The sequence below is a fragment of the Papio anubis genome, chromosome X (assembly GCF_008728515.1).
Source record: "Papio anubis isolate 15944 chromosome X, Panubis1.0, whole genome shotgun sequence".
Taxonomy (NCBI): Eukaryota; Metazoa; Chordata; class Mammalia; order Primates; family Cercopithecidae; genus Papio; species Papio anubis.
In genome coordinates, this window is record NC_044996.1 from 51,823,136 (window position 1) to 51,836,019 (window position 12,884).

Sequence of the window (12,884 nt, forward strand, 5' to 3'; positions counted from 1 at the left end):
GATGAGTTTTATGACAAAGAGGAGCAGAGTTGGGGAATATAGGGTCAAGAAGATTCCTCTTTTTTTCTGCTTAAAATGGGAGAGTAAAAGCAATCTGATAGTATATTGATGGGAATGATCCAGTACAGAGCGAAGGCAATGATGGTGCAGGAGAGAGAAGGGAGAATTGTTGGAAACAATGAACCTAAATAAGCTTATGCCTTTTTAATCCCTTTGTTTCATTTTAGTAGGATTTAGTAGGACTTTCATTTAGTAGGCGTTTTAGGTGGAATATTCTGTTATTTTAACCAGAAGTTCCCTTTAATCTTAATACTTACTTAAGCATTCCCATATAAGAATAGGAGTTTCAGTTTCCATCTTACAATGAAGAAACCAAGGCCCTAGGTCATACAGGGGAGAAGCTGTACTTCATATTTACCCATTATCCTTTAGGTCAAGCTCAGTTTTTCAATTGCCATCCTTCCAGAGCCTATATGAATTTTTTTTTTTTTTTTTGGAGACAGAGTTTTGTTCTATCACCCAGGCTGGAGTGCTATGGTGTGATCTCGGCTCCTTGCAACTTTCACCTCCTGGGTTCCAGCGATTCTCCTGCTCAGCCTCCTGAGTAGCTGAGATTACAGGTGTGCGGCACCATGCCTGGCTGATTTTTGTATTTTTAGTAAAGAAGGAGTTTCACCATGTTGCCCAGGCTGGTCTCGAACTCCTGACCTCAAGTGATCCACCCACCCACCTTGGCCTCCTAGAATGCTGGGATTATAGGCGAAAGCCACTGCACCAGGCTTTATATGATATTTTTTGCTTCCAAAAAGCATTCCTTTCTAACCAGCCAGTAAACAACAGTTGAACTAGTCTTTCTTCTTTCCTCTCCATCTCTTCTTTCTTTCCTTGCTTTCCTCCCTCCCTTTCTTCTCTCTCTCTCTCTCTCTGTCTCTCTTTCTTTCCCTCCCTCCCTTTCTTCCTCCTCCTTTCCTCTCTTCTCCTCTCCTCTTTTCTTTTCTTTTATTTTTCTTTTGATTGAGTCTCACTCTTGCCTAGGCTGGAGTGCAGTGGCACAATCTCAGCTCACTGCAACCTCCACCTCCCAGGTTCAAGCGATTCTTCCTCCTCAGCCTCCCAAGTAGCTGGGATTACAGGTGCCCGCCACCACACCTGGCTAAATTTTGTATTTTTAGTAGAGACGGGGTTTTGCCATGTTGGTCAGGCTGGTCTTGAACCCCTGACCTCAAATGATCTGCCCACCTCGGCCTCTCAAAGTGCTGGGATTACAGGCAGGAGGCATCACGCCCAGTGGAACTAGGCTTTCTTTAAATCACCAACCTTAAAATTTGAAAACTATGTTGAGTAAAAATCAAGGATATCTTATGTGAAATTATAGCAAAAGTGATCAGGTACAACCTTAATTGATCTTACCTCTCAGGTAGCGCTGTTTTGTGGTATAATTCCCCCTTTACTACATAATTTGTGGTTTGTTTGTAAATACACTGGACCCAGAACACATGCATTGTGAGAACAAAAGGACCTAGTAAATCAGATGGTGTTTCCTGTTATGGCAGCAATTGGCTTTTAGGATTTTTGAGATCATAACAACTAAATCAGGATTGCATTTGACTTGTATATACCAGGAGGAAATGGAGGATCTGACTAAGCTATAATATAGTTGGTACTCGGTTATATGAAGAAATATAGAAATGATGTGCTTATATCAGGACATTAAAAGTAAGAGTGGAATCATAGCAGCTTAGTAATACATTAGGAATTCACAGAAAGGGAAGATTATTTTCCGTAAATAAATTGGAGTTCTAAGTAAGAATACCTTTCCTGTTCAGTCATTCATACAATTTTTCAATAATATTTATTGAACACATATGTCAGACTAAGGAAACAACTCGCTTCATGGAGCCTACAGTTCGGAATGTAATTGATAGCATCCTCTGTAAAGTCACAGGGCAAGAATCATGAATCTTTCTTTTTTGTTTTTCTGAGACAGAGTCTCACTTTGTTGCCCAGGTTGGAGTGCAGTGGTAAGATCTTGGCTCACTGCAGCCTTGACCACCTGGGCTCAGGCCATCCTCCCACCCCAGCTTCCCAAGTAGCTGGGGCTACAGGCGTGTGTCACCATGCCTGGCTAATTGTTGTTGTTGTTGTTGTTGTTGTTGTTTTGAGATGGAGTCTCTGTTGCCTAGGCTGGAGTGCAGTGGCATGATCTTGGCTCACTGCAACCGCCTCCTGGGTTCAAGCAGTTCTCCTGCCTCAGCCTTCCGAGTAGCTGAGATTACAGGCGCCCACCCTGATGCCTGGCTAAATTTTGTATTTTTAGTAGAGAAGTGGTTTTGCCATGTTGGCCCAGTTGGTCTCAACTCCTGACCTCAAAGTGATCCACCCGCCTTGGACTCCCAAAGTGCTGGGATTATAGGCTTGAGCCACTGCACCCAGCCTATTTTTTTAATTTTTTGTAGACAGGCCATGTTGTCCAGGTGGTCTTGAACTCCTGGACATAAGCAGTCCTCCCACGTTGGCCTCTCAAAGTGCTAGGATTACAGGTTTGAGCCACTGTGCCCGGTCAGTCATGTTTCTTTTTTTTTTTTTTTTTTTGAGACCGAGTCTCGCTCTGTCACCCAGGCTGGAGTGCAGTGGCCGGATCTCAGCTCACTGCAAGCTCCGCCTCCCGGGTTCACGCCATTCTCCTGCCTCAGCCTCCCGAGTAGCTGGGACTACAGGCGCCCGCCACCACACCCGGCTAATTTTTTTTTGTATTTTAGTAGAGATGGTGTTTCACCATGTTAGCCAGGATGGTCTCGATCTCCTGACCTCGTGATCTGCCCCTCTCGGCCTCCCAAAGTGCTGGGATTACAGGCTTGAGCCACCGCGCCCGTCCTAATCATGTTTCTTATATCACTGTATTTGTCTGCAAGGGCTGCCATTACAAAATACGGCAGACTGAGTGGCTTAAAGAAATTTATTTCCTCCTTGTCTGAAAGCTAAAAGTCTAAGATCAGAGTCTCTGCTGGTTTGGTTTCTGCTGAGGCCTCTCTCCTCGGCTTGTATAGACACCTTCTTGCTATGTCACATGGTCTTTTTCTTTGTGTACCCAACCTTGGTGTCTCTGTGTGTCCACATTTTCTCTTACAAAGACAGCAGGCATGGTGCGGTGGCTCACACCTGTAATCCCAGCACTTTGGGAGGCCAAGGCGGGAGGATCACCTGAAGTCAGGAGTTCGCAACCAGCCTGGCCAACATGATGAAACCTTGTGTCTACTAAAAATACAAAAATTAGCAAGGCTAGGTGATGGGCATCTGTGATCCCAGCTACTCAGGAGGCTGAGGCAGGAGAATTGCTTGAACCCGGGAGGCAGAGGTTGCAGTGAGCCGAGACCATGCGACTGCACTCCAGTCTGAGCAACAGAGTGAGACTCCGTCTCAAAAAAAAAAAAAGACATCAGTGAGATTGGATTAAGTCCTGCCTTAACGGCCTCATTTTAACTAAATCACCTATTTAAAGGCCCTGTCTCAAAATATAGACACATTTTGAGTACTGGTGGTTAAGGCTTCAACATAGGAGTTTTTGGGGGACACAGTGTAGCCGCAAACCATCACCTAGCATGAATAATCAGCTGTGAAACTTGCTAGTTTTGCTTGTGTAATAATTTGGTTCTCTTCCTAGTACTATGAAGTATTCCTTCGACAGTCTCCATTGGAGCCCTGCCTTGTATTTCATGAAGGTGGATACTGGCGTGAGCTCATAGTCCGCACCAATAGCCAAGGGCACACAATGGCTATCATCACTTTCCATCCCCAGAAATTAAGTCAGGTGAGCCTCACAAGATGTTAAGCAACCATCACTTTTACTACTACTATTACTGTAATTGTTTTTTTTGAAGTTTCAGGGCATATAGCAGAAACTGTACATCCACAGAGTATTTGTGTTGATTGGGGAGAGGAGTTAGAGATGAGGAGAAGATGGCAAGGATACTATTTAACCATACTGCTCGCATAATCAAACCACAGAGACTGTAGCTAGGCTATGTGAGAACTCCCAAGTAATTTCACAAGAACTTTGCCCATGGTAGTAGTTGCTCTTCCAAATCCAAATGCCAGTTCACAATAGAGACTGCAATGTCAGAGAATTTCATAACCCAAATAGTACTTTACATTTGTCATGCACTTGGTGCTTTCAAACATACCTGTGTTAAAACATTCCTATACTTATATGATCATCTCAACAAACTTGTAAGGTAGGCAGGAGGAGAGAGATTGTCACCCTCATTTTACACCTGAGGAAATGGAGGCATAGAAATACCCAAGGTTAAAGAATCAGTAAATAGCAAAGCTAGGATTTGAACCCAGGCCCTTTGACGCCTGGTGTTTTTAACCCTATTGTTCCTACACGGTTTATTGGCAGTATATCCTGGTATCAAGCTAATACTTAGGCTCTCTGTAGTTATGTAAGAATTTTGTTTTTTATTTTTATTTTTTGAGACAGTGTCTTGCTCTGTTGCCCAGATTGGAGTGCAATGGTGCAATCATAGCTCACTGTGGCCTCAAACTCCTGGGCTCAAGCAGTCTTCCTACCTCAGCCTCTTAAGTAACTGGGACTACAGGCATACATCACCACACCTGGCTAATTTTTTTTTTTTTTTTTTTTTTGAGACAGTCTCGCTTCTTCGCCCAGGTTGGAGTGCAATGGCATGATCTCAGTTCACTGCAACCTCCGCCTCCCTGGTTCAAGCAGTTCTCCTGACTCAGTCTCCCAAGTAGCTGGGATTACAGGCACGTGCCAGCACACCTGGCTAATTTTTGTATTTTTAGTAGAGACGGAGTTTCACCATGTTGGCCAGGCTGGTGTCGAACTCCTGACCTCAACTGATCTGCCTGCCTTGGCCTTCCAAAGTGCTGGGATTACAGGTGTGAACCACCACTCCTAGCCTTTTTGATTGCTTGTAGAGACAGGATCTTGCTATGTTACCTACGCTTGTCTTACACTCCTGGGCTCAAGCAGTCCTCCTACCTCAGCCTCTCAAAGTGCTGGGATTATAGGCAAGAACCATCATGTCTGACCTGCTTTATGTTAAGTGTTATTTATAATAAGATTTGTGAAATGTCTTCGTGTCTGATTACTGCAGGGCTGATTACTATAGAGCTTAGAGAGAAAATTTGTTAGAGATGAGTCTTTGCTTAACTACCAATTTTGTGGTCTGGGCAGGAGGAGCTCCATGTTCAGAAGGAGACTGTAAAGGAATTTTTCATCAGAGGTCCTGGAGCAGCCTGTGACTTGACCTCACTTTACTTCCAGGAAAGGTAAACCTGGGACAGCCAAATAGGCTGATGGCTTGCCAGACCCTTGGTTTATGGATTGCCAATGCAGGGTTGCTGATTGATGGTGGAGGATATTGGCTAAATGGTTCTGGCCCTTGTACACCAGCCGGGTCTGGGAACACAGGCCAGAATGTAGATGTGAGAGTGTCCACATGGACTTTCATCCCCTGACGGGGAAACCCTTGCAGAGCTCTCAGGGCCATGGCAGGGACTGTGTCTCCTAGCTGAGATGCTGGGGCCTCCCTGTCTACCCAACCACTAGTGATGTGATGGTCTGCCATTTCAAGATGCTTTCTTTTTATTTTTTTTCTTTTTTTTTCTGAGACTGAGTCTCGCTCTGTTACCCAGGCTGGAGGACAGTAGTGCAATCTTGGCTCACTGCAACCTCCACCTCCTGAGTTCAAGTGATTCTTCTACTGCAGCCTCCTGAGTAGCTGGGATTAAAGGCATGTACCACCACACCTGGCTAATTTTTGGATTTTCAGTAGAGATGGGGTTTCACCATGTTGGCCAGGCTGGTCTCAAACTTCTGACCTTAGGTGATCCCCCCGCCTCGGCCTCCCAAAGTGCTGGGATTACAGGTGTGAGCCACCACGTGCAGCTCAAGATGCTTTCTTCTTTTATTCTTTTCCAGTACCATGACCCGTTGTAGCCATCAGCAGTCTCCCTATCAGCTTCTGTTTGGGGAACCCTACATCTTTGAAGAACTTCTGAGCTTGAAGATCCGCATCTCTCCAGATGCCTTTTTCCAGATTAACACTGCTGGTGCAGAGATGCTGTATCGGACTGTGGGGGAGCTGACTGGAGTGAACTCTGACACCATCCTTCTTGACATCTGCTGTGGAACTGGCAAGTGGAAGCCCAGGGCAGAATCTGCATGCTGCTCAGCTCCCAGGGCCCTTGTAGCTTGCAGAGGTGGTCAGGGAGAGGTAGTGGTAGTGGTGCAGGCGTAATCTTATTGGTCTAAAACCCTAAAATTGCAGCCAAGTGTGGTTGCTCATGCCTGTTATCCCAACACTTTGTGAGGCAAGGCAGGAGGATTGGTTGAGCCCAGGAGTTAGAGACCAGCCTGGGCAACATAGTGAGACCCCATCTCTACAAAAAAATTAAAAATTAGCTGGGCATAGTGGCATGAGCCTGTAGTCTTAGCTACTCGGGGGGCTGAGACAGGAGGATTGCTTTAGCCCGGGAAGTCGAGGCTGCAGTGAACTGTGTGCCATTGCACTCCAGCCTTGGCTACAGAGTGAGACCCTGTTTAAAACAAACAAACAAACAAACAAACAAAAAAAGACAAAACAAAAAACAAACAAACTACCACACCCAAACCCTAAAATGCTGCCTCCTTCTTCTCTTTTACTTCTTCAGGTGTGATTGGCCTCTCTCTGGCTCAGCATACATCTCAGGTCCTCGGGATTGAATTGGTGGAGCAGGCAGTGGAGGATGCAAGATGGACTGCAGCCTTCAATGGTACACAGTTTACAGTCTGTGTAGAAATTAAGGGATGCAGTTGTTTCCGTGCTATGGAAAGAATTGTGTGGGAAAGGACAACTACTGTATCCCTGACCCACAGGGAGGAAGGGAGGGAATTCTGGAGTGGTCAGAATGGTTTTCTGGAATAGATCCTCATGGTTTTCTGGAATAAGTACCAATATCTAACGCTTTTCCTATCCAGAAGAGGAGCCTAAAGGAAGGTACATGTCTAGCTGATAGGAAGAAAAGTTGCAAAACTTTGGACAGAATAGAAGAATCTCCTTGACATTAGACTCATGAGGCCTTATAGCATAATACAATAGGTTTCAAACCTATATTTTAAGCAACAAAATCTTTTCTTCAAACACAGTCTTCTGTCAAACTGCAATATAGAAAATAGATCATCTTGCTCCCACTACTTCACCTCCAGAATGCTCCTGAGGCATTTGGTGAAAATGTCTGATATGGCAGGAAGAGCACTTGAGCAAAAGTCAAGATTCTCGTCTTGGTATAGGTCCTTGCACGCTATGTGAGTTGTAAAGTTGTAAAATAGCAGGCATGGTGGCTCACACCTGTAATTCCAGCACTTTGGGAGGCTGAGGCGGGTGGATCACAAGGTCAGGAGTTCAAGACCAGCCTGGCCAAGATGGTAAAACCCTGTCTCTACTAAAAATACAAAAATTAGCCGGTCGTGGTGGCAGGTGCCTATAATCCAAGCTACTCGGGAGGGTGAGGCAGAGAATTGCTTGAACCTTGGAGGTGGAGGTTGTAGTGTGCCGAGATCGCGCCACTGCACTCCAGTCTGGGCAACAGAGCGAGACTCCATCGCAAGAGACAAAAAAAGTGTAAACACTAGTTGCTCAAGCTGAAAGGCTTACTGAGATATTCTAAGGGAAAGTACTTTGGAAAAAATGAAGCGGGTCTGTCCAAAAGCACTTCTTTCCTTGTTACTTGGAGTGATGCTAGATCCAAAGGGAAGATGGCAGAGCCCTTGGCTCCTGTGCATTTCTGTGAAGCTGAAGCTTTCCCCCACTGCTGGGCTTGAGTTATGTCATGTGGGCCTGTCTTCCATAGGCATCACCAACTCTGAATTTCACACTGGTCGAGCAGAGAAGATTTTGCCAGGGCTACTAAAGTCAAAGGAAGATGGACAGTCAGTTGTTGCTGTGGTGAACCCAGCCCGTGCCGGACTGCGTAAGGATGAACAGCTATTTTGATGTTCCCAGTATTATCCACCACTTTGGTTCTTCTTTTCCACACCATGCTATGGGTACTTTCAGTGGGCTGGCTCTGAACCTGTTTCCCCTCTATTTCTAATCAATCCTGAGTTCTGGTCAGTTGGAGGTTTGTGATAACAGAGACCATAGTAGTTAATTATACTAATAGCAAGGTATTTCTTCCTTCAGATTACAAGGTGATTCAAGCCATTCGAAACTGCAGGGCCATCCGCACGCTAGTTTTTGTTTCCTGCAAGCTCCATGGTGAATCCACTAGGAATGTCATTGAGTAAGTCTTGACTTCTGTTTAAAATTTTTTGTTCTGATTATCAAAGTCATTCATGCTTATCGTGCACACAGTTGGAAAGTGATTTGAGCTTTCAAGTCATGAGAAGTGTAAAGAAACAGAAACCAAAAAAAAAAAATACCACCTTCAAGACTCAATTACAGTGCTGGGTCAGGAATGAGGCAAGTCAAGTACTTAGTTTGGGTGCAAAATTTAAGAATGTGTCAGCCGGGTGTGGTGGCTCACGCCTGTAATCCTAGCACTTTAGGAGGCCGAGATGGGTGGATTGCTTGAGCTCAGGAGTTCAAGACTAGCCTGGGCAACGCAGTGAAACCCCATGTCTACTATAAAAATACAGAAAATTAGCCAGGCATGGTTTGTGTGCCTGTAATCCCAGCTACTTGGGAGGTTGAGACAGGAGAATCGCTTGAACCCGGGAGTGTTAGGATTACAGGTGTGAGCCACCATGCTCAGCCTTCATGACATTTTCCAATTAGTTATTGCCAATCTGGTGTACAGCTACCTTACTCTATTATTAGTTTTATTCATTTTTTAGTTGGTTCTCACATTGTTGTGGCAGCTGACCATATGATCACCATGTATAAAAATAATTCTGTCCCTCTCCTTCTAATACTCATTTCCTTTTGCTTATTATATTGGATAAGAAAATGTTCCATTGTAGATGTGATAGGGAATATTTTTGTTGTGTTTTTGATTATAATGGGACAATGCTATCTAAACTACAGTCTTGTGTCACATAATAACATTTCAGTCAACAATGGACTGCATATATGATGTTGGTCCCATAAGATTATAATGGAGCTGACCGGGCACGATGGCTCACGCCTGTAATCCCAGCACTTCAGAAGGCTGAGGCGGGAGGGTCACTTGAGGTCAGGAGTTTAAGACCAGCCTGGCCAACATAGTGAAACCCCATCTCTACTAAAATACAAAAATTAGCCGGGTGTGGTGGTCATGCGTGCCTGTAATCCCAGCTATTTGGGAGACTGAGGCAGGAGAATCGCTTGAATCCAGGAGGTGGAGGTTGCAATGAGACAAGATTGTGCCACTGCACTCCAGCCTGGGTGATAGAGCAAGACTCCGTCTCAAAAAAAAAAAAAAAAATTATAATGGAGCTGAAAAATTCCTATGGCCTAGTGACATCATAGCTGTTGTAACGTTTTAGCACATGGGTTCCTTACATGTTTGTGGTCATGCTGGTGTAAACAAATTTATTGTGCTGTCAGTAGGTTTGTTTACACCAGCATCAGCACTTATAAAATTAAGTACGTGTAGTTATCTATAGTACATAATACTTGATAATAAATGACTGTGTTACTGGTTTATATACTTACTATACTGTACTTTTATTATTTTAGCAGATAGTCCTTCTACTTATTTTTTTAAAGTTAACTGTAAAACAGCCTCAGGCAGATCCTTCAGGAGGTATTCCAGAAGAAGGCATTGTTATCACAGGAGATAACAGCTCCATGTATGTTATTGCCCCTGAAGACCTTCTAGTGGGACGAGATGTGGAGGTACAAAACAGTGATATTGATGATCCTGTCCCAGGCTAGAGTACAGTGGTGTGATCTCAGCTCACTGCAACCTCTATCTCCTGGGCTTAAGCCATCTTCCCGCCTCAGCCTCCTGAGTAGCTGGCACTACAGGTGTGAGCCACCATGCCCAGCTAGTTTTTGTGTTTTTTGTAGAGACAGGGTTTTGTCATGTGGCCCCAGCTGGTCTCGAACTCCTGAGCTCAAGCAATCCTCTCACCTCAGCCTTCCAAAGTGCTGGGATTTCAGGCATGAGCCAGCATGTCTGGACCTTAGTTTATTTATTTTTTATTTTTTGGTAAAGACAGAGTCTCGCTATGCTGCCCAGGCTGGTATTGAATTCCTGGTTTCAAGTGATCCTCTGGCCTCAGCCCCCAGAGTAGCTAGAAATACAGGCATGTACTACCACACCCAACTAATTTTAAAATCAGTTAAAATTAAAATTTTGTAGAGATGGAGTCTCACGATGCTGTCCAGGTTGACCAGTTTTTCTACTATATTTTTACAGTACTTTTTAATGTTTAGATACATAAATACTTACCACTGTGTTACAGTTGTCTACAGTATTCAGTACAGTAACATGCTGTACAGATTTGTAGCTGAGGAGAAATAGGCTATAGCGTATAGCCTAGATGTGTAGTAGGCTCTGTCATCTAGGTATGTGTAAGTATGCTCTATTATGTTCACACAATGAAGAAATTGCCTAACAATGCAATTTTCAGAATGTACCCCCATTGTTAAGTGATGCATGACTGTATTGAATGTTATCCAGGCAAACAAATACTCTTCTACTTTGCTGGTTTGGATGTAAAGTGGTTACAACCCTTTTTAGAACAGTTTGGTGATTATGTATCTTAAGGCCTTATAAACATACAGGCTTTTCAGCTCTAACCCTTATTGAACCCTTATTCTGTGTCACATACTGGGAACACAGAAATGAATATTAAGCAGTGTTTACTTCATTTCTACCCTTAAAAAGATTATACTTCAGTAAGGAAGATGGTGAAGAAAAACAGTTATATTAAATAAGATAAATGCTGTATAAGAGAAACACAGGGGGCCTGTGGGAACACAGTGGAAGGGCCTCTATTTTAAGCAATTGTATTCCTGTGGGTTCTTCCTTTTATTCCTGGGAACTGATGCTATGTTCTGTTTCTACAGGCTGTGCTGTCCTCCAGACCCTGCTAAGAAGCTCTTAGGCGAGCCCTTTGTCCTACAGCAAGCTGTCCCTGTGGATTTGTTCCCCCACACCCCACACTGTGAGCTGGTGCTCCTCTTCACTCGATAAGCAGCCTCCTAGAAGACTGCAGGCTATTTGTTAAGGCTGAAGTTTCAGAAACTTTCAGGTTTGGCATATTGCTACATTGCAGACCCCGGGAGCATTACAGTGGAAACCAACCTTTGGTTTGTGAATAGGAAGAATGTAGTAGGCCTCTGGTCTGAGGCAGACTTTTTTTTTTTTTTTTTGAGATGGAGTCTCATTCTTGCCCAGGCTGAGTGTTGTGGCATGATCTTGGCTCACTGCAACCTCCGCCTCCCGGGTTCAAGTGATTCTCGTGCCTCAGCTTCCCCAGTAGCTAGGATTACAGGTGCGTGCCACCACGCCTGGCTAATTTTTGTATTTTTAGTAGAGACGGGGTTTTACCATGTTGGCCAGGCTGGTCCCAAACTCCTGACCTCAAGTGATCCACCCGCCTTGGCCTCCCAAAGTACTGGGATTATAAGCGTGAGCCACCGCACCCTCTCAAGGCAGACTTAACCTTAGTTTTCAGATTCCCTTTCAATCATGCCCGTTTGCTTGGGTTTGACCACCCCCCACTCCTGGTTCTGTACTGTTTCTTCCTATTGCTGTCAGCCTTGGTTTTAGTTTATAGTCTTGTCTCCTCCATTTGATTCTGCTTATGGTGTGGACAAATGACCTTTTTTTTAGCAGCTGGTAATAATTTTACATTGACTGGAGCCTGTGCATTTGCTCAGAGATGCTACAATTTTTAGATATTTCTAAGACTTCTGGATTCATGAGGTAGTTAAGGATTAAAACCAGACACAATCGAAGTTTTTTAAAGGAGAGTAAGCCATGAAGTGAATACCGGGTGACTGATCATTAGATGAGATTAATTCTTTCGGGTTTTCTTGGTTTTAAGACATCTCGAATGCCCCTTGAAAATGTAGTTATCACTGGTGGTGGGCACCTGTAATCCCAGCTATTTGGGAGGCTGAGGCAGGATAATTGCTTGAACCTGGGAGGTGGGGGTTGCAGTGAGCCGAAATCACACCACTGCACTCCAGCCTGGGTGACAGAGCAAGACACCATCTCAAAAAAAAGAAAAGAAAATGTAGTTGTCCCTAGGAGCAATAGCACCAATTAACTCTCACCAATGGAGGAAGAATTGGTTATTGGAGAGACCCTAAGGGAAAGGAGATTTTCAAAGAGACTGAATACCTATAACTGTGCTGTGTAGTGTGGAGGCAAAAGCTCCAAAATCTAATATAGCATAATAAACTGGATATTGAAAACTGACTATATTTAACATTCTCTAGTCCATGATTTCATCAACTCTGGAATTGTTCTTAGGTACTTGCCCAACAATTTAGATTATGTTTTGATAATCTAAAGGCCTAAGGATGTGTAACTTAGTAAGCGTTGTCTGATTCACAAAGTGATATCTGGTTAACTGGTATTTTTAATTCTTCTCAATCAAACATTCTAGAGAAGCCTCCTTCTTAGAAAAATATGGCTGTTAAACTTACTATATAATGTTTTCTATTCTTTTTTTAGATGGTGGGTCAGGTATAGCCAGAAGAGGAGACACAGGAGAGGCTCAGGAAAACAAAGTCTATTATGCTCACAGGTCCTAGAGACAGGAGACATATTATGCCACATAGGGCTACATGGGAAATACACCAGAGTAGGCAGGAGGCAGAAGACAGAAGAGGGGAAGGTTTAGGCCACTGCTGTTACTTGAGTTTCCTTGGGAAAGGCAATGCAGGGCAGAGTGAACAGTTTAGGATTGGCTACTTTGAATAAGGTATAGGGGTGCT

At 44.0% G+C, this 12,884-nt stretch overlaps 1 protein-coding gene across 15 annotated transcripts in view; it reads left to right on the forward strand.

Moving 5' to 3' along the window:
• Positions 1–12,884, forward strand: part of TRMT2B (tRNA methyltransferase 2 homolog B) — a 102,099-nt gene that overhangs the window by 28,103 nt on the left and 61,112 nt on the right. For 11 of the 15 annotated variants that reach the window (XM_021932434.2, XM_003917984.4, XM_021932432.2 and 8 more), the window contains 7 exons: positions 3,662–3,808; positions 5,201–5,295; positions 5,948–6,162; positions 6,679–6,780; positions 7,858–7,977; positions 8,190–8,289; positions 11,004–12,368. In XM_021932434.2, coding sequence (XP_021788126.1) covers positions 3,662–3,808; positions 5,201–5,295; positions 5,948–6,162; positions 6,679–6,780; positions 7,858–7,977; positions 8,190–8,289; positions 11,004–11,130 — 906 coding nt within the window. In that variant the 3' untranslated portion in view covers positions 11,131–12,368. Of the gene's footprint in view, positions 1–3,661; positions 3,809–5,200; positions 5,296–5,947; positions 6,163–6,678; positions 6,781–7,857; positions 7,978–8,189; positions 8,290–11,003; positions 12,369–12,884 lie in introns of those variants that run through there. The other 4 variants (XR_002519422.2, XR_002519421.2, XR_002519420.2 and 1 more) reach the window with 2 other exon arrangements.